Source organism: Bos javanicus, chromosome 24 (assembly GCF_032452875.1).
Source record: "Bos javanicus breed banteng chromosome 24, ARS-OSU_banteng_1.0, whole genome shotgun sequence".
In the NCBI taxonomy this organism is placed as follows: domain Eukaryota; kingdom Metazoa; phylum Chordata; class Mammalia; order Artiodactyla; family Bovidae; genus Bos; species Bos javanicus.
This window is the reverse complement of record NC_083891.1, coordinates 45,755,132-45,775,078: the sequence shown is the minus strand read 5'-3', so window position 1 is coordinate 45,775,078 and position 19,947 is coordinate 45,755,132. Positions and strand designations below refer to the sequence as shown.

General features: G+C 43.2%; 1 protein-coding gene across 3 annotated transcripts in view; it reads left to right on the top strand.

The window, feature by feature from the left end:
- Positions 1-19,947, top strand: part of PSTPIP2 (proline-serine-threonine phosphatase interacting protein 2) — a 115,870-nt gene that overhangs the window by 31,684 nt on the left and 64,239 nt on the right. For all 3 annotated transcript variants that reach the window (XM_061400062.1, XM_061400064.1, XM_061400063.1), the window contains exon 2: positions 11,573-11,673. In XM_061400062.1, coding sequence (XP_061256046.1) covers positions 11,573-11,673 — 101 coding nt within the window. The remainder of the gene's footprint in view (positions 1-11,572; positions 11,674-19,947) is intronic.

Sequence of the window (19,947 nt, the reverse complement as noted above, 5' to 3'; positions counted from 1 at the left end):
TCGGACATGATTGAGAGACTTCACTTTCACTTTTCACTTTCATGCATTGGAGAAGGAAATGGCAACCCACTCCAGTGTTCTTGCCTGGAGAATCCCAGGAACAGCGGAGCCTGATAGGCTGCCATCTATGGGGTCACACAGAGTCGGACACAACTGAAGTGACTTAGCAGCAGCAGCAGCAGCAATCTATATTTTCAGATAAGGTGAGTTTGAGCCATTTAGCTTTACCTCTTCTGATAAAAGAGATAGAAAAGAAAGACCGAGGTTGAGAGCAGAGAGAGGTAAAATGAAGTCTGGTCTTTTCCTGTCTTCTGTTACCATATAGCTTTTAATAAATAGTGAAGATTTGGGTAATACTGTTAATGGAGAGTTAAAATCTTTCACTGTGGTTGGAGGAAGTGATAAGGAGAACTTCTCTTCCTTGTTTCTTACTTTCTTCAGCTGTAAACATGGAAAGAGCTCCTGGCTCACTGTGTTTACATTCAGCATGTTGCGGTCCTTTAATGCAAAGCACACCACATTAACACATCCTAAGGCCAGTCTTCAAACAAATGCAGCCTTTGTGTGTAATGCAAAGTTAGTGCCTTCTCCCCATTCTAGGGGGCTCTCTGGGCTTCCAATGGGCATTATGCCAATTTGCACTTTTTACTCAAAATTGGAGGTTATAAAAAGAAATGCAAACCATGAGAGTCTTCTCTGGCCTCTTCTCCTTTGCATTTATTGATAAAAACAATCGTTCTTTCCCGCCCCATTCTGCTGTATTCTCTAGTTTCATGTGCAAGTATCCTGCTTTCCTTGAGGCAGGAGCCATGATTGTTCTTCCATCTTTTGTAATTTCTGTGGCGGCAGTTCTCAAGCAGCATTATAGTCTTTGGAGTGTTACTGAGGCCAAGCTTTCTCTGCTTGCTGCACAACAAGCCAATGAATCTGAGAGACAAGGAGTTGAGGCAAGGAACACAACTTTATTCTGAAAGCCATCACACAGAGAAGATGGCAGACTAATGTCTCAAAATAACCATCTTTTGGGGTCTGGAAGCCAGGCTCTTTTATAGACCAGAGAAAAGCAATGAGGAACCAAAGTCAAAAGGTAGAATAGAGAGGTTGAGGCAATAGAAAGTGAAAAGGGCCATCAGTCTTATAAAACATCTCTGTGAATGGCCAGCATCAGGGAAGGGTTGTGTTAATCTCTTCTTTCTTGCAGCCATTCACAGGTGGGCAGGGTCAGATTATCTCTCTGTGAGATGAACAAAGACACTTTAATAGTCAGGCAGAGGGGCAGCGTCTTCTGAGGCATGGCCTTATGTATGATTATAATAACAACAGCAACGAAAAGCAAGTCAAATAAACAGTTCCAACATGGAGTCACAATTGGTTCTTCTCTGCAACAGGAGGAGTATAAAAAGTGGGGATTTCCCCACTCCAGATCAGAATCACCAGGTCTGGGGTAAGACCTGGGGGTCTGCCTGTTTACCATGCTGCCTGGGTGATTCTAGCATAGGTGGTCCTTGGAGCCCACATCTAGAGAAACTGAAGCTGTGTAGCAGACGTCATGATAAGATGGATGTGAGAAGCACCACTGAACTGAATGTGCGGATGCTCTGTGTGTGGTAGCACGTGTCATTCTGATGGTGGTTTGGAGACTGCAGGTATCCTTTGCTTCCCCTCTGCCTTGTCTTTCTGCCTACCATCCAAATGGTGGAAAAAGATCACTGGAAACAAATTCTTAGAGGTCCCTGCAGAATGAGCCTTAGGATTGCGCACAGAGGAGGAGTACATATACCTGGATTCATTGAGACCAGACCTGAGTGTTAGGGGTGGATTTGAGGAGCTGGCCAGTGGAGTTACCCTCCATCAGGCAGCCCATGGAGATTTCCTTCTCCTGTGAACCCACACCCCGCCTGGACTGGACTGCCCACTAGTGTCACAGCAAGACTGTTTTTTTTTTTTTTTTTTTTTTTAATTCAGCTCACACATCTCCTGAATATGGCACACTTGTGCTGGAAAATTTTTTGTCTTACAGAAATTGAAGTGGTTTTATGATTAAAGTACTGCTGCTGCTGCTGCTGCTAAGTCGCTTCAGTTGGGTCCGACTCTGTGCGACCCCAGAGATGGCAGCCCACCAGACTTTCCTGCCCCTGGGATTCTCTAGGCAAGAACACTGGAGTGGGTTGCCATTTCTTTCTCCAATGCATGAAAGTGAAAAGTGAAAGTGAAGTTGCTCAGTCATGCCCGACTGGTATCGACCCCATGGACTGCAGCCTACCAGGCTCCTCTGTCCATGGATTTTCCAGGCAAGAGTACTGGAGTGGGGTGCCATTGCCTTCTCCAGATTAAAGTACTAATCCATTGATTAAAACTTGAATACTTTCTGTTATGGCTGGCAATTGTAGTTATCTTTTATTTTTTGTCTGGCTGTTAATTGCGAAAACTGATAAACATCTTTTACTGTTGTGATTATGTAACTAGTGTTCGTTTTAATACTGTAGGAAGGGGAAGCCCTTCCAAGGCCTGAGAGTGGACTCTTGTCTAACACTCAGAAATGAATTGTCTGAGGAGACACACCTGCTGACAAAGCGAGAGACTTTATTGGGAAGGGGCACCCAGGTGGAGAGCAGTAGCATAAGGGAACCCAGGAGAATTGCTCTGCCATGTGGCTCACAGTCTTGGGTTTTGTGGGGATGGGATTAGTTTCCAGGTTGTCTTTGACTGATCATTCTAACTCAGGGGTCTTCCTGGTGGCGCACACATTGCTCAGCCAAGATGGATGCCAGCAAGAAGGATTCTGGGAGGTGGCAGGACATGTGGTGTCTCCTCTTGACCTTTCCTGAACTCTTCCCGTTAATGGTGGCTTATTACTTCCGTGTTCCTTACCAGGACTTTCCGCTGTGAAATAACTCACGCAAATGATTACTATGGTGCCTGGCAAGGGTGGGTGGTTTCAGCCAGTGTGCTTCCCCTAACATTATTACCATTGCATCATGATTGGTCAACAGAAAATAATAGCATTCTGTATCACTAAAACTACCATTTAACAAAAAAACCTGTAACCACTTTTTAAAATCCAGACGCACATTAAAATTATCTTGGAATATTTTGCAAAATATATATGCCCAGGTATTGTTTTTTTCTCCAAACTCCGGATGTGATTCTAATGAGCAGCCACATTTAAAAACAACTGGAAAAATATTGGACTATATGATGATCTTTTACCTTTATCTAGTTTGTTTCATTTTTTCTATTTCATATTCAGTGCTCCCATTTCACCTGGGTTTCCCTCGTAGCTCAGTCGGTAAAGAATCTGCCTGCAGTGCAGGAGACCCAGGTTTGATTCCTGGATTGGGAAGATCCCCTGGAGAAGGAAATGGCAACCCACTCCAGCATTCTTGCCTGGAGAATCCCATAGACAGAGGAGCCCGGTCAACTACAATCCATGGAGTTGCAAGAGTTGGACACGACTTAGCAACTAAATCAGCATCATCACCATTTCATTTAGCTTATGTTTTCCGATTTTCTGTCTGTTTTTGTTATTTTTCCTCAAACTTTTATCAAATGTAGTAGAAAAGCTTTTGTATACATATATGTGCTCGAGCTCAGTCATGTCTGACTCTTTGTGACTCCACGAACTCTAGTCCACCGGGCTTCTCTGTCCATGGGATTTTCCAGGCAAGAATACTACAGTGGGTTGCCATTTCCTTCCCCAGGGGATCTTCTCGGCCCAGGGATTGAACCTGCAGTATTAGCAGGTGGATTCTTTACAACTGAACTGCCTGGGAACCCTACACACACACACACACACACACGCTATGAAAGTCGCTCAGTCATGTCCAACTCTTTGTGACCCCATGGACTATAGCCTGCCAGCCTCCTCTGTCCATGGAATTCTCCAGGCAAGAATACTGGAGTGGGATGCATTTGCTTCTCCAGGGGATCTTCTGGACCCAGGGATCAATCCCACTCTCCTGCATTGTAGGCAGATTCTTTGCCATCTGTGCTACCAAGGAAACCCATATATATTATATATATACATATATGTATAGTAAGTATAATATGTATATATATTTAGAAAACATGAATTTTTGCTTAGCTAAAAAATTTATGACATTTTGGTTCCACTTATTTGACTAAGTATGAATAGAATGCTAGATTTCTAATTTATATTCACTCAAAACTTTGATATTGGAGAAGGAAATGGCGTCCCAGTCCAGTACTCTTGCCTGGAAAATCCCATGGATGGAGGAGTCTGGTAGGCTGCAGTCCGTGGGGTCGCTAAGAGTTGGACACGACCGAGGGACTTCACTTTGACTTTTCACTGTCATGCATTGGAGGAGGAAATGGCAACCCACTCCAGTGTTCTTGCCTGGAGAGCCCCATGGACAAAGGAGCCTGGTGGACTGCTGTCTATGGGCTCGCACAGAGTCGGACATGACTGAAGCGACTTAGCAGCAGTAGCAAAACTTTGATATAGTTTCATTTATTCTGGCATCTCATATTACTGCTAAAATTCTAGAAAGCTTATTATTTTAGTGATTTTTAAAAAATTTTGAATGAAGCTTGAAACTTCTAACCCAATTCTGAAAATATAAAGAAATATTATAAAAAAACAGGAAATTAAAATGTGATACAGTATTTATTAACTAAAGTACAAATTTTGTTCAGATTTCACAAAATTTTATGTTAGTGTCTATTGCTTGTTTTCATACCTCATTCAAGATTCCACATTATATTTAGTTGCATTGATCAACTTTAGCTGCATGCAACAAATTCTGATAAATTCTCTTTTCATTTTTATTCTGTTACAAATATTTTCTAATTTTCCTTGTTATGGCTTCTTAGATATACCCAACATTTAAAAGTGTACATTTAATTTCCAAATACATTTAAAGTATCCTTGATATTAATTTCTCATCTAAATGCTTTCTTCCCTGCAATCACTCTCTGTGATTTTTTCAGTCTTTTAACCTTCTTGAGGCTTTCACTGACTAAGTCAAAGATCTTTCTGGGTAAAGTCACATTGTACTGGAAAATATGTGGGTTATTTTCAAATATCTTTTGATATTGATTTCTAACATCATTCCACAGTGATAAGAGAACAGACTCTATGATCTCAGTACCTTTAGACCATGATATTTTTGCATCTTGTTTTATGTCCCTGGATACATTCCAGTGTCTCCTGGTTTATAGCCTATGGGAACTTGGATAGAATTTGTACCCTGATGTTGTGTGAAACTTGTATAAATCTTAATTATGTGGAATCGGTTCATAGTGCTTTTCAGGTCTGTTATATCCTGCTACATTTCTGTCTATTCATTCTATTAATTTTTGAGAGTTTGATATTGAAATTCCAACTAAAATCTTAATTTATCTACTTAAAAATAATTGAAAAAAATAATTGTAATATGTAGTGGAACTGGTACTTCCTTGGTGGCTCAGATGGTAAAGAATCTGCCTGCAATGCAGGAGACCTGGGTTTGATCCCTGGGTCAGGAAGATCCCCTGGAGAAGGGAATGGCAATACATTCCAGTATTTTTACCTGGAGAATTCCATGGACAGAGTAGCTTGGTGGCTTCAGTCCACAGGGTCACAGAGTCAAACATGACTGAGAAACTCACTCACATAGTGGAACTATATGTAACTTTGTTCTGTATTTTCCAAATCTCCTGTACATGCATTATCATGCTTTCATAATTTAAAAAATAAAAAATTTTGAAAAGTTGAATGCTATTTACCTCTATAGTTTGAACATTTTCTTTTCTTTTTTTTTTAATTTGAGCATTTTCAACCTTATATTCTGGGTCTTTGGGAGGTTGCTGGGTTCTTGAATCTGCCCCTCCTTCTTTTTCATTTCCCTGCCTCACCTGGGACTCCAAGACCAGATCCATTTTTAAGGCTGTTCCTTCCAGTGACTGCCTCCTCCCTCCCATTATTTTCTGACTCCTAATCAATTTTTCTTTTCTTCTTGTTTTTAAGTTTTTGAGGTATCATTTGCCTAAGATGAAGGGCACAGACCAACAAGTTTGAAAACTGCACATACTGGTACAACTCACACCTCCATGGAAAGATTTTTTAAACAATTTTAAAATTTTTAATTTTATTGATTTTAGTCATTTATTTTTGGCTGCTCTGCGTCTTCACTGCTGCTTGTGGGCTCTCTCCAGTTGCTGCCAGCGGGGACTGTTCTCTGGTTGTGGTGTGTGGGCTTCTCACAGTGGTGGCTTCTCTTGTTGCAGAGCACAGGCTCTAGGGTGTGTGGGCTTCAGTCGTTGCAGTGCACAGGCTCAGCAGTTGTGGTGGACGGGCTTAATTGTCCGGAGGCATGTGGGATCTTCCTGGACCAGAATCAAACTGGTGTCCCCTGCATTAACAGGCAGATGCCCAACCACTGGACCACCAGGGACGTCGGGAAATATCTTGATTGGATGCATTGCTATCATTCCGGGAAGTTCCCTCATGTCTCTTCCAGTCCGCCTTCAATTTCTCCCCTGAATTAGGCAATCCCTGTTCTTACTTCCTTTACCATAGAGGTAAATCCTAGAGTGCTTGCCTGTCCTAGAACTTCATATAGATGGGATTATACAGTAAACACTTTTTGTATCCAGCATTTTTCATGAACATAACGTTTTTGAGATTCATCCCCGTTTCACTGTCAGTAGTTCTTTCCTTTTTATCGCCGAGCAGTATTCCACTGTATGAATGTACCACACTCATCCGTCCATTGTTAGACATTGGGTTCTTTCCAGTTTGGGGCTATTGTGAATAGAAGTCCTGTGAACATTCTTGTACAGGTCTTTTTGTGACATATACTTTCCTTTCACTTGAGTAAATGCTTCAGAGTAGAACTTTGGGTCATAGAGTAGCGCATGTTTAGCTTTTTGAGAAACTGCCATTTTTCAAAACGACTGTACCATTTTCACTCTCCCAGCAGGAATAAACGAGAGTTCTGATAGTTCAACATCCTTGCCGACATTCAGTGTTGACTTTTTAATCTCAGCTATTCTAGTGGGCACGAAGTAGATATCCTTGTGACTTTAATTTGAATTTCCCTGTCATGTTAAGCAACTTTTCATGAACTTTCTGGTCAAAGGAATATCTTTTATAAAGAGTTTATAAAGTTTAAGTATTATGCCCAGTTTTTACTGGATTGCTTATATCTTTATGATTAATTTGTTGAAGTTATTTGTATACACTGGTTACAAGTCCTTTGACAGACATATGTACTGTGATTATCTCCTTCCAGCATGCAGCTTGCCATTTACTTTTCTTAATAATCTCCTTTATGAACAGAGGCTTTTAATGTTGATTAAGTCCAACTTTTCTGTTTTTTTCTTTACCAGTATGTATTTTTGTCCTCTCCAGGAAATCTTTTCCTGCCCCAAGGCTTGAAAGGTATTTGCCTGTATCTATAAACCAAAGCTTTTTATTTTGGTTTTGCATCTGAGTCTGTGACCCATCTCTTACTAATGGTGTGTGCGTTAGTAAGACGTAATGTTACTAAACCTTTTAAGCATTAATTTCTGAATATTTCATATCTTTAATGCCATGTAAATCATGTTTAATTTTTTTGCTGCTGGTATATGGAAATGTAATTGACTTCTATGTATTGATCTTGTGCCCTGCAATATTGTTAAATGTATTAGCTTTAGTAATTTTGAGGGGTAAATTTCCTAAGATTTTCTGAGTACACAATCATGTTGTCTGAAAATATAGGCAGTTTTATTATTTCCTTTCCAACAAGTACGTTCTTTGTTTTTTTTTTCTTTCCTTATTTCCTCTTTATTAGAAGGAAATTATTCAGTCTTTTGCCATTAAGTTGTTAGCTAGGTTTCTATAGATGCCCTTTGTCACAGTAAGGACATTGACAATTTGTGTTCTTTTCTTTCTGTTTCTCTTATTTTTTGATCAACCCAGCTGTAGGTTTTCTGATTTTATTAAACTTTTCAAGGGACTAACTTTTGGTTTCACTAATTTGCTTTATTGTTTGCCCATTTCTGTTTCATTGTGTTCTATTATTTTTATTTTCTTCCTTCTACTTACTGCAAACTTAAATTTGTTCTTCTTTTTGTGATTCCATAAAGTAAAAGTTTAGATCATTAATTTTAAAACCTTTTTTTTCCCCCTTTTCTAATATTAACATTTGAAGCTACAAATTTCCCTATAAGCACTGTTTTTCTGCCTCTCATAAACTTTGATGTGTTGTTTTCTTCACCATCAGTTGGTTTGAAATATCTTTTGATTTCTAGTGTGAATCCAGTCTCTTTAAATGACTCAATTTAAATCTTATATCTTCTCCTTTCTGATGATCCTAATGTATTTTCTCTTTCCCACCTCATTTATTTTTTCTCTGGTGGGAAATAATATATATATTTTCTCTGGTGGGGGTGGTTTAGTCGCTAAGTTGTGTCCGCTTCTTGTGACACTATGCACTGTAGCCCATCAGGCTCCTGTGTCCATGGAATTTTCCAGGCAGAAATACTGGCTTGTCAGTTCCTTCTCCAAGATATTTTCTCTGTGTAGTCTTATATTCTGTCTCAGTCTCTAATTTTTTTACGCATACACATTTGTTTTGTGTCTGTGTCTTTTACTGACTCCCGAATGAACACTAAGGGACTCCATCTTTGTAACCTTTTTAAGTACCTTGTCTGTAGTTGGTATACAGTTAACAGATTTCTTAAGCCATTGATGTAGGATCTATTGTGGGTGATGAAGTTTGGGTATAATCTAGATATACTTAAAGTTGACTAATTTTTTAAAAAATATTAACTAATAATGCAAAATAGTATGTAATCAGGGCTAAAGAAGAGGAATCATCATTAAACACACCAGGTACTCCTAAGAGGGAAGGGAGACTGTAGGATAAATTGTCTGAGGAGGACCTCAGAGAGGACTTGGGATTTGAATTGGCCCTGAAGTGAGGTGGGATTTAAGTGAAGAGGAGGAGATGCCATTCCCATGGTAGGAAAGTCCTGTGCAGTGGTCCTGGGGTATAAATGTACACCGCCCATTTGGAGGATGTGGAGAGAGCAGCATGGGAAGAGCTAGGGGAGAGAAGTCAAGATGCTGGAAAGCAGTATATGGGGTTACAGGCTCAGCACGTTCATTTCTGACAGCAAACCTGCTGTGTTGTCTTGGTGCTCGTTGCTGCTTATGCAACTACATCTCTTCTTTCCTCCTTGACCTTCTTATTCTGCACCTGCCAGTCAGGGCTTCTCAGCACTGCTTTCCGAGGAGCATGGGAAGGAGTTTCCAGGCCATATTTCCTGCCACTTTGCGCTTGGGCTTGGACACTCTTTGTTTTCTCTTGGAGATTTTCTTTCTTGGGAACCTCTGAAGTCCAGTCACTCCTCTGAAGCAGCAGTTCTGGTTTTTTAAGGCTGGTGGCCAGGAGGCCTGGTGATTTGGTTTGTTTCCAGGAAATCCTAGTCTAGCTCCACCCTCCCTACCCAGCTCAAAGAGTGTCCGCACCCTTAATTGAGAAAAAGGAAACCACCTTTTCCAAATGAATATCATAAAACAAAGAACCCAAGAGTACTTCCCTGGGAAGACCAAAGCACTTCTGACTACAAATCAACATTGACATGGACCCTTTGTCCCCACCCATTCATTCCCTCATTCCCTCAGGAGTCTTTGTTTTCAGTGTTCTAGTGCATCTGGCTGGGAACACAATAGGCATTTTCATCCCACAGAATGTTACTGTAGACCTTTGGTGTGCATAATATTAAGCTAGATTTTTGGGGTGTGTGTGTGTGTGTGTCTGTAGGATCTGTCTAAGAAGAAGCTACAGGCACTTGGAGTGGAGTTGGGCCAGCAAGACTACTCACAAGGAGGGGTGGCAAACAGCAGATTCAGGAGCTGGACAATCTGAGAGCCCAGAGGAAGGAGCATTAGGGCTACTCAGGGAAGGCTTCCAGAAATCCTGGGGCTGGAGGGTTTGGACCAAGACCAAGCATCGTCTTGGAGTTGCCATTGAGCACTGCACTCTGGGGGCAGTTAGAAGTCTCCCCTGCTGAGACACAAGAGTGTGTGTGGAGAAAGGAGGGTAGGGAAATGAAGCTTTTGTGGAAGCTATTTCTTTAGGCTTCCCAAGGCCTAAATCTATGCTGAAACAACAGCCAGAACCCATAGAACTAAGTGTATTTCTAACTAAGATTTATTTGTATGTCCATGTGTAAAATTTACTATACTTTCAATAATCCATTTAAAAAAAATGCAATGTGAGTTATAGCCAGTTAAGTTTCTGAATCCATATTGAAATCAGCCTCAGGCCTTGCTCTTGCTGGGTCTCTCTGGGACCCCTGTTTGTTCAGCCAGGCCATGAGGAGTTGCAGCAAATAGAAGAGAGAAATTCTGCTTCTCCAGTGTCCTGGACTGGGCAGGCAGGAGAGAGGAATCTTCAGGAGCCCCCTCACCCCCACCCACCCCACCCCTCATTGGCAGAGAAGTACTTTCCTCAGCAGACGGAGGGTGATGGGGCTGGGCTGGGGGTGGCTCAGTTTAAAGCTGCCCAGGACACACCAAAACACCACCTAACCAAGCTCCCTAAGGGCCTGGAGTCTAGATCAGACCACCTATTACATGTACGTGTGGAGTAGGAAGCAGGGAGCCAGCTGCAATAGGTGACACTTTAGCAGGTATTCTTCAGAGCTCCTGGTTTGTTGGTTTGGGGAGCTGAGGAGACTTTGATTTTTAAAAGACACTGCATCCAGGGCTACTGCTTTGGGAGACTTGGACAGCTTCCTCCAACCTCAGAGCACACAGTAGAGTAAAATGGGAATAAATGGCTCTCTCGATGGACAGGAGTTTGAGCAAGCTCTGGGAGTTGGTAACGGACAGGGAAGCCTGGCATGTTGCAGTCCATGGGGTCGCAAGAAGTCAGACATGACTGAGCAACGGAGCTGAACTGATTTGAAATGGCTCACTTAAAATGTAAAAAAAAAAAAAAAAAAAAATTCCTTTCCCCCAAATTGGGGCCAGGCCATCCGGGGCCTGCTGGCTGCTGGTCTTCCCTTCCTGCTACAGTGGGAAGCCGGCCCCTCCTACCTCTCCTGGGGCCTGGCTCAGTGATACCCTTGACCCTCAGACCAGGCTTCTTGGCCGCAGAAAGAGCTTTCAGGGTCAAGCTCTGAGACAAGGGGGAGGCCAGAGTGAATGCTGTGTAGCCCTCGTTACGAGGACCTGTGGCGTGAATGAGTTTCCCCCTGCAGGATGGAGCTCACTCAGCAGAAGGCTGGAGGGGGGCTCAGTTCCTGCTGCCTGCCTGGCCTGATCAGGGCATGGTGGGGACCCAGGGAGGGGCCCCGAGCCAGCCAGCTCCCTCGACCATGTGCCTCTCAATGTTCTGTCACTTCCTTCCTGTTTTGTGACCCAATAGTTTCATAATTCTAAAAAGTCTTCCACAGCTACACCAACTCTGAACTTCTGTTTTGTCCTTTTTGGTCACATGTGCGTTGGAGGTAAGCATCTCAAAAAGTCCCCGTGGCCGGCTTCCCCGGGTCCCCGCCGCCCCGTCCTCGCTTTAGGCCTCGGGGCTGATGTCACCTGGTTCCCCATCTCACACAGTGTTGTTTTTCCCACCAGACTTCAGACATCCTCAGCACCATCGGCTATGACAGCATCGTCCAGCATCTGAACAATGGCCGCAAGAACTGCAAAGAGTTTGAAGACTTTTTAAAAGAAAGGTACCTGTCGTTTTGTTTTTCTCTGAAGACGCAGTGGGCAGAACGCTCCCACACCAACAAGGACAATCTACGGGTTGTGTTTGTTTTCAGTGGTTCACAAGGCCCGCTGCTGTATGTTACAGAATGATACCCAAGAAGTAAACGATGTCTTGGTCCTAAAGCTCTTAGGAACTCCAGGGAGAGATAAAGTTTATGAATGAAATGACAAACAAAATGTAACGAAGTGCTGTGCTCTGTGATACCCGTGATACTGAAGGACCTCATGGCAGAGGGGGAGATTGTGGAGGACTGGCTAAAACGGGGGGCAGCTTCATGGAGGAGGAGATCTCAAAGGGTCCCTCAACTCGAGGTGGCTTGGATGAGTGGAGGATCACAGGCGGACCGCAGGCTGGGCCTGTGAGGTGAAGGGAGACAGAGCCTGGTTCAGAGACCACTGAGCTGGGGGATCGGTGAGAAGGATGCAGAAGCAGGCCCCTCCAGATGGTGATGGGCTTGGAGGTCTGGGGGGCTCTGGCATGGTTTAGAGGATTCCCTCCCCTCCTCTTCCCTTCTCTTCCTTTCCTTTAAGATTAAAAACATTCTATACTTAATGGCTAAGTTAGTTTGTGGAATATCTCATTCATCTGGAATCCTCCATTTCCCAGTGATTCTGGATGAAGGAGTGGTTTAGGGGGATTTTTGGCCAAAGATCTGGGTTGTTGCCAGGACCCAAACTGATGAACCTGTTCTGTTTGTAAGGCAGTGAGTGAGAGATCTGTAACTTGGAGGTACAGACAGCAAAATGTTTTCAGTCAAATCTTTTATTTTCCACTCAAGAAGACTTTGCTGTTGTTTAGTCACTAAGTCATGTCCAACACTTTTGCGACCCCATGGACTGTAGCCCACCAGGCTCCTCTGTCCACTGGATTTACCAGGCAAGAATACTACAGTGGGTTGCCATTTCCTTCACCAGGGGATCTTGCCAACCCAGGGATCGAGCCTGCGTCTCCTGCATTGGAGGATTCTTTGCCGCTAAGCCACTAGGGAAGCCCAAGAGAACATTGTTTAGTAGCTAACTTGTATCCAACACTTTTGTGACCCCATGGACTATAGCCCACCAGGCTCCTCTGTCCGTGGGATTTCCCAGACAAGAATACTAGAGTGGGTTGCCATGCCCTCCTCCAGGGGAGAACATTAGGGTAACAAAGCTCATATTGGTTGCCCATGCTCTGATGGTGAGGCATCTCCCTCTTAAACTGTTTCAAAGGTCCCGGGGAGCTGAGCACTGACATACTGTGCGTCTCAGGAGAGGTGGACAGAGAAAGGTCTGTCCACTGTCAGGCTCCATGGAGCTAGTCACTGTGCCTCCTTTGAGGGACCAGCCTCCATCTTCTACCCAAGCTGGTAGAAAGTGGTGATGCCGAGTTACAACTTTCCTTTCTCTTGGCAGGCACTGGAGGTTGGCTTCCTCCTTTCTTCAACAGAGCTCTGACAAAGTAGCAAACACACAAGAGATTCCCCACTGCACAGGGATAGAGATTTTAGAACATCCCTTGATTTTGTATTTCTCCTCCAGTAGGGCATCTATAAACTTTCTCCTAGAAGTGAAATAGCTCTGCCTCTCATACACAAAGGAGGTGTTGGCTACTGGTCAAAGCTTCTGCTGCCCAGGCAGGTCGAGTCAAAGATCCCCTGATACAACCAGGATGGTGGTGTGTATCAGTGGTGTCTGGATTTTTTTTTTTTTTTTGACTGTACCCCTCAGTAACACAAAATCATTCCCAGGTAGCTCAAATGGTAAAGAATCTGCCTGTAATGCCAAAGACTTGGGTTCGATCCCTGAGTCGGGAAAATCCCCTGGAGAAGGACATGGCAATCCACTCCAGTATTCTTACCTGCAGAATTCCTCGGACAGAGGAACCTGGGGGGCTACAGTCCGTGGGGTCACAAAGAGTCGGACACGACTGAGTGACTAACACACAGTAAGAAATACATTTTACACTGCCACCCCGTACACACATGCATAAAATAAAAGTTTGATTAAACATTAGCATCCTATTATTTTGTTCAGTTCTATTTAATTAAAAACTGCTGGTCATAATCCATTGAATTGATTTATGGTTTACAAATGGGTCATGATGACCCACGGTTTGAAAATCACAAGTCCAAACAGAACTCAAAAACTAAGATCTTCACAGAAAAATGTGGGTAAGAAGAGAAAGCATGTGCAAATTAAAAATTATTAAATATTTATGTGGTATTTCTAGTATATGGTCATCTTTCTTCAGAAGTTTCATAGCAAAAGAAGCCAGCCCCGTATCCACCGGTCTGGGGGCAGAATCTGCTGTCATCAGGTCAAGGTGTGAGATACATCTGCCCTGGGTGGGGGGCTTAAGGCCCCGGAGCAAGGGGGCTGCTGGCTTTGGGCCTCCTTTCCTGCTAGTATGCTTGCCAGAAGGAGACTGCTCCATCAAGGGCTGTTCATGGTTCTGTTCACTGTTCTGTTCATGGTTAACTCAGGAGGGGAGGTGCCATCCTCTTCAGCTTTGGGGGTCCAGCCTTTCTTTTTTGCTTGTCATAGGTGCGGGGTGTGTATGGGGCCTGGGCCTCAGTCTGGGCCGTGGTCTGATATTGCTGAAACTCCTTCCTCGGGTCTTGAGCATTACTTTACTGAGCTGCCATAAATTTCAGGTGGAACCCTGGGATGTTTGGTATTCCTATGGACTAGAGAAAAAAACACACACAGGGAAAAGATAACAGCAGTTTGTCATGTATTATTTATTATTTTATCCCTGGATTGGGAAGATCCCCTGGAGGAGGGCATGGCAACCCACTCCAGTATTCTTACTTGGAGAACCCCATGGACAGAGGAGCCTGATGGGTCCATAGGGTCACAAAGAGTCAGACAGGACTGAAGCGACTTAGCATACACACACATTTGTTATTTTTGTTCATGAAGTGTGAAAGTGAAACTGTTATTTGCTCAGTGTCTTGAGGCGTAATCACATACATTTATAACATATTTATGATATGGGACTAAATATGCCCTATATCTAAGGTGGTGGCCTTCTATGCCCCCAAAGTGTTGAAGCCCCACCATGAACCTCTCTGGAATTTCTGGTAGGTGGCTCTACCTGCCCAGGGGCAGCAAGGGGTAGGGAGAGATACTGCACTCCCCGGGGGACCTCCCTCTCCCTCTCTCTCAGATGCAGCTGGGACTGGGTCCCTCCATGCTGTTTCAACCTGCATCTTGGAAGCTACGAAGTCCTTGTCCTTGGTTGTACCAGATGGATTGCAGTAAATCCGTCTACACTCGTTTGCGCATGGACAGAACAGAGGCATGTCACACACTCCTCTGGAGTGGGCAGGAATGCTACCTTTCCTGATCTATATTGCCAATCCGGGGGCTGTGTCTCAGTGTGTGCCCTGTAGCTAACAAGTCCCCAGTAAGTCCCAGTAAGTCCTGGATGACTTACTGTAACACAGCAAATAAGTAACAAAGCAGAGAAACAATGTATCCAGTAAATTATAAACTGCCTTATCTTCTATCAGTGATGATATAGTTGATGACAACCACAACCAACCTCTGAACAGCCACAAAATAACAAATCACACATTGAACACTTGCTGTGTGTTGCTCTCAGAGTTTTGTCTCAGGATCTTTTTATAATTGGGGTTTACAGATCCCTTTGAAATGGCCTCCTTTGACACAGTCAACTGCCTAAGGTATTATTATTTCCATTTTCTTTGCATGAAAATGCAGCTTTTTGAGATGAGATTGGATAAGTAACTTACCATGGGAACCTAGAAAGTCACAGAATCCAGAACAGCTCCAGAGGCTTCTCACGCAGACCCTGTGTTGATGACTTATCCACCGCAGGCAGAAGGGCAGGTGATTTCCAGGAGGCTGGGCTTGTTCTCAGCACAGAGGTTTCTCTCCCTCCCTTTTCCTTCTGTTTCGTATTCTCACTCACCACACCCACTCCATCTATCCCAGCCAGAGAGATTATTAGTGAGTGTGTTTTGGATGTCTCTGCCTCTCCATCTTTACTCCATATTTCCCCACCTAGAATATTCTCTTTTTTCTGCGACTCCTAAGTAGACTCTCCCCATCCTTCAAAGTCCAGGTCAAATTTCCTTCTCCTCCTCTTCTTCTTTTTTTTTTTTTTCCTTTAAAGGCAGCATTCTACATAACACTCCAGCCTGAGATCTTCCACTGGCTGGCAATTAAAATGAGCCTGTCTTATCTCTGGTAGCCCAAGCTTATGGACTCTCCTGCCCCTGAAACCCTTGACGGGGCCAGACATTATGTACTGAGCTCCTGATACGAGCAGGAAATGAGAAATATGAAAATGAGGATAGGGACTTCCCCCGCAGTCCAGTGGTTAATAATCTGTCTTCCAATGCAGGGGATGTGGGTTCTTCCATCCCTGTTCAAGGAATTAAGATCACACATGCTGTGGGCAACTAAACCCATGTGCCACAACTCCTGAGCCTGCATGCTCTAGATAGAGTCTGTTCTCAGCAACAGAAAAAGCCTGCATACCTCAGTGAGAAACCCTTGAGCCGCAACAAGAGAAGCTTGTGTGCTGCAACTAGAGAGACCCTACGGGCTGCAACAAAGAGCCCAGGGGCCTCAATGGAGACCCAGCGCAGCAAAAATTTTTTTAAAATGAGGATAATCCTGCTGCAGAGGGTGGCTAAGGTGACTCAATGAGATTATATCCATAGTTGCCATTTATTGAAGGCGTATTAGTTACAATGGACAGAGGAGCCTTGTGGGCTACAGTCCATGGGGTCACAAAGAGTCAGCCACGACTGAGCGACTGCACAACAATAACTATTAGTTATAAGCTCCAACATTATTTAAATATATTATCTCATTTAATTCTCAAAATACCCCTGTATAGCAAGTTTTATCATCATTATTTTACAAGTGAAGAAACAGAGATTCACAGATGTTATGTAACTTGCCTAAAATCAGACAGGTAATGAAGGGTTAGATCTGATTTCAAACCTAGGAAAGTTGGACCCTGGAATCTGTGCTGTTAACTGCTTCAGCATGCCAAGTATAGTACCTGGTACAGAGTAAGTGGTGGGTGAACGGTACCCATTACTAATATTGTTATATTAAGCCTAGAAGGTAGATAGAGAATATATCATCAAGTCTGTTTTACAGATGAGAAAGCTGAGGTTCAGTGGGGGTTTAAATGACTTGCCCAAGATTATGAAAGCAGTAAATAATAGAGCCAGGACTTCTTGACCTCACATCTAATTTTTTTTTTTTTTGCACTTTATTTTGTGGTCTCCTAAGAATGTTGTGCATATATTCTTTGAAAAGAGGTTTCTCTGGGAACTGAGTGGTCAGATCAGCCCTCTTAACTGTGTGTCGCAACATGACGCTGAGTGGGGAGGAGGGAAGCGTGCTTGTGGAACCACTTTGTGTGTGAAATTAGCAGCTGTAAGTATGGACTGGGGGATCCTAGCCACAGTGCTTTGGGCCCTGGGCTCCTTCCACAAGCTCCTGTACTCCCCCTGTTCTTTTTCAGGGAGAAGTCAACATATCTTGATTACAGCTCTCTTTCTGGGGTCCTCACTGTGGGCCAGCCATCTCTCAGGATGGGCTTGAGAATGATAGATTGCCAAGGTGGGCGTGACGAGTTCCCTTAGATGTTAGCTTCTCATGGTCAAGTTATAGCCAAACCGTTATTACTATATGAGTTTCCTAGGGCTGCTGTAGCAAATTACCATCAATTGGGAGGCTTTAGACAACGGAAATGTATTCTCTCCTAATTCTCAAGGCCAGAAGTCCAAAGTCAGGGTGTGCAGGCTCATGTGCTCATAAAGGCTCTAGTAGAGAGACTGTGTCTTTTTCTTAGCTTCTTGTGGTGAACGAATCCTTGGTTTGCAGCCTCTAACTCCAGTTTCTCCTATCATCACATGTCATTCTTCTCCTGTGTCTTCCTGTCATCTTCATATTGAATTAAGTGAAAGTGAAAGTTGCTCAGACGTGTCCAACTCTTTGTGACCCCTTGGACTATACAGTCCTGGGAATTCTCTAGGCCAGAATACGGGGGTGAGTAGCCTTTACCTTTCTCCAGGGGACCTTCCCAACCCAGGGATCGAACCCAGGTCTCCCACATTGCAGGCGGATTCTTTACCAGCTGAGCCACAAGCGAAGCCCTCTTCTGTTACGTATATATTATTTTGTACATTTTTATTATGGCCCTTGTTACGTGAACCTCATATTCAGATGAAAGCACTGGTTTACATTCCCTGCTGTCCCTCACCCATGCGCTCTTCTAGGCAGGCCTCATATTTCGGTCACCTCTATGTTCTCCCAGTCTGATGCCTGGCACATAGTAGATGTTCAGTAAATGACAAATTAATGAGCAGATGAGAGGGAAATTTTGGATAGTTGGTAGGAGGGTGATCTAGATAAAGCCTACTTATTTGGGTGTGAATTTTGCAAAGTCCTAGTGATTCCTTCATTGGCTGCAGGTCCCTGGACGCCACCGCTTCCCATTGGCAGTGTTTCTCAGTGGTTGTTCACCTGATTTCATGAAGATGAAGTTGTAGTTTCATTTTTATCAAAGCTCCTTGTTTTCTTCAAAGAGCACACTGTTGTGCCTGCTGGAACTCATTACCGTCATCATTCAGTATCCATGGGGGATTTTCCAGGACCCCCCAAGATCCACAGCTGCTCAAGTCTTGTATAAAATGGGGTACTATTTGCATATAACCTAAGTACACCCCCCTGGATACTTGAAGTCATCTCTGCTGCTGCTGCTGCTCTAAGTCGCTTCAGTCGTGTCCGACTCTGTGCGACCCCATAGATGGCAGCCCACTAGGCTCCTCTGTCCCTGGGATTCTCCAGGCAAGAACACTGGAGTGGGTTGCCATTTCCTTCTCCAATGCATGAAAGTGAAAAGTGAAAGGGAAGGCGCTCAGTCGTGCCCGACTCTTAGCGACCCCATAGCCTGGAGCCTGGTTACTTATAATACCTAATCCAATGTAAATGCTATGCAAATAGTTGCCAGTATGAGCAAATTCAAGTGTTGCTTTTTGAAACTTTCTGGAATTTTTCCCCCAAATAGTTTTCATCCTCAGTTGGTTGAATCTGTGAATGTGGAATATGCAGTTGCAGAATCCAAGGTTGTAGAGGGCTGACTATACTTGTCAGATTCTAGGACTCTCCATGAGGATCAGATGCTGTCTGAGGTGAGTTCAGATTCCTGGTGCCTTAGTGCTAGAAGAAAGGAATTGAGTAAATTCTGCTCCTGGAAACCACAAAGGATTATCAAGAAATCTTCAGGATATAATTCGGAAAAGATAAAATATATGTACTTTATATAAGTATTTTTAATGAAAATAGCCTTAATTCCTTTTTACATGTAAAAATACTAAATGTTCATTGAAGAGGATCATAAAGAGCCTCATCCAGGTTAAGTTATTTAATTAATGAAAGAATACTTCAAGTATCTAGGAAGGGAAACAAGCCAAATTCCCAAAACAGGAATGGACAGCAGGGAAACTGGATCGCCTTGGTCTTCTCTTCAATGACAGAAGCCAATGGAACAAGTTTAACAGAGTTCTGAGGGAAAGTTTTAGAACATGCATTACACCAGCAAGGGTATCACTTAAATATAAACGCCACACCATCATCAAAAAGTCTACAAATAATAAATGTTGGAGAGAGTGTGCAGAGAAAGGCATTCTCACACACTGTTGGTGGGAATGTAAATTGGTGCAGGTACTATGAAGAACAGTATGGAGGTTCCTTAAAAATCTAAAAATACTGTGTGATCCAGCAGTCCCCTTCCTGAGCATATATCCAGAAAAGATGAAAACTCTAATTTGAAAAGACACATGCACCCCAGGGTTCACTGCAGCACAATTTACAATAGCCAAGACATGGAAGCAACCTAAATGTCCTTTGACAGATGAATGAATGAAGAATACATGGTACATACACAAATGGAATACCACTCAGCCATAAAAAAGAATGACATAATGCCTTTTGCAGCCACATGGATGGACCTAGAGATTATCACAGTAAGTGAAGTAAGAGAAAGACGGATATTCTATGATATCACTTACATGTGGAATCTTAAAAAATATGATACTAATGAGCCTATTTACAAAATAGAAACAGACTCAGAAACAGACATAGAAAACAAACTTAAGGTTACCGAAAGAGAAAGGTGGGGAAAAGGCAGGGAAGAAGATAAATTGGAAGTATGAGGTTAATAGTTATGTATTACTATTTATAGAATAGATAAACAACAGTCAGCT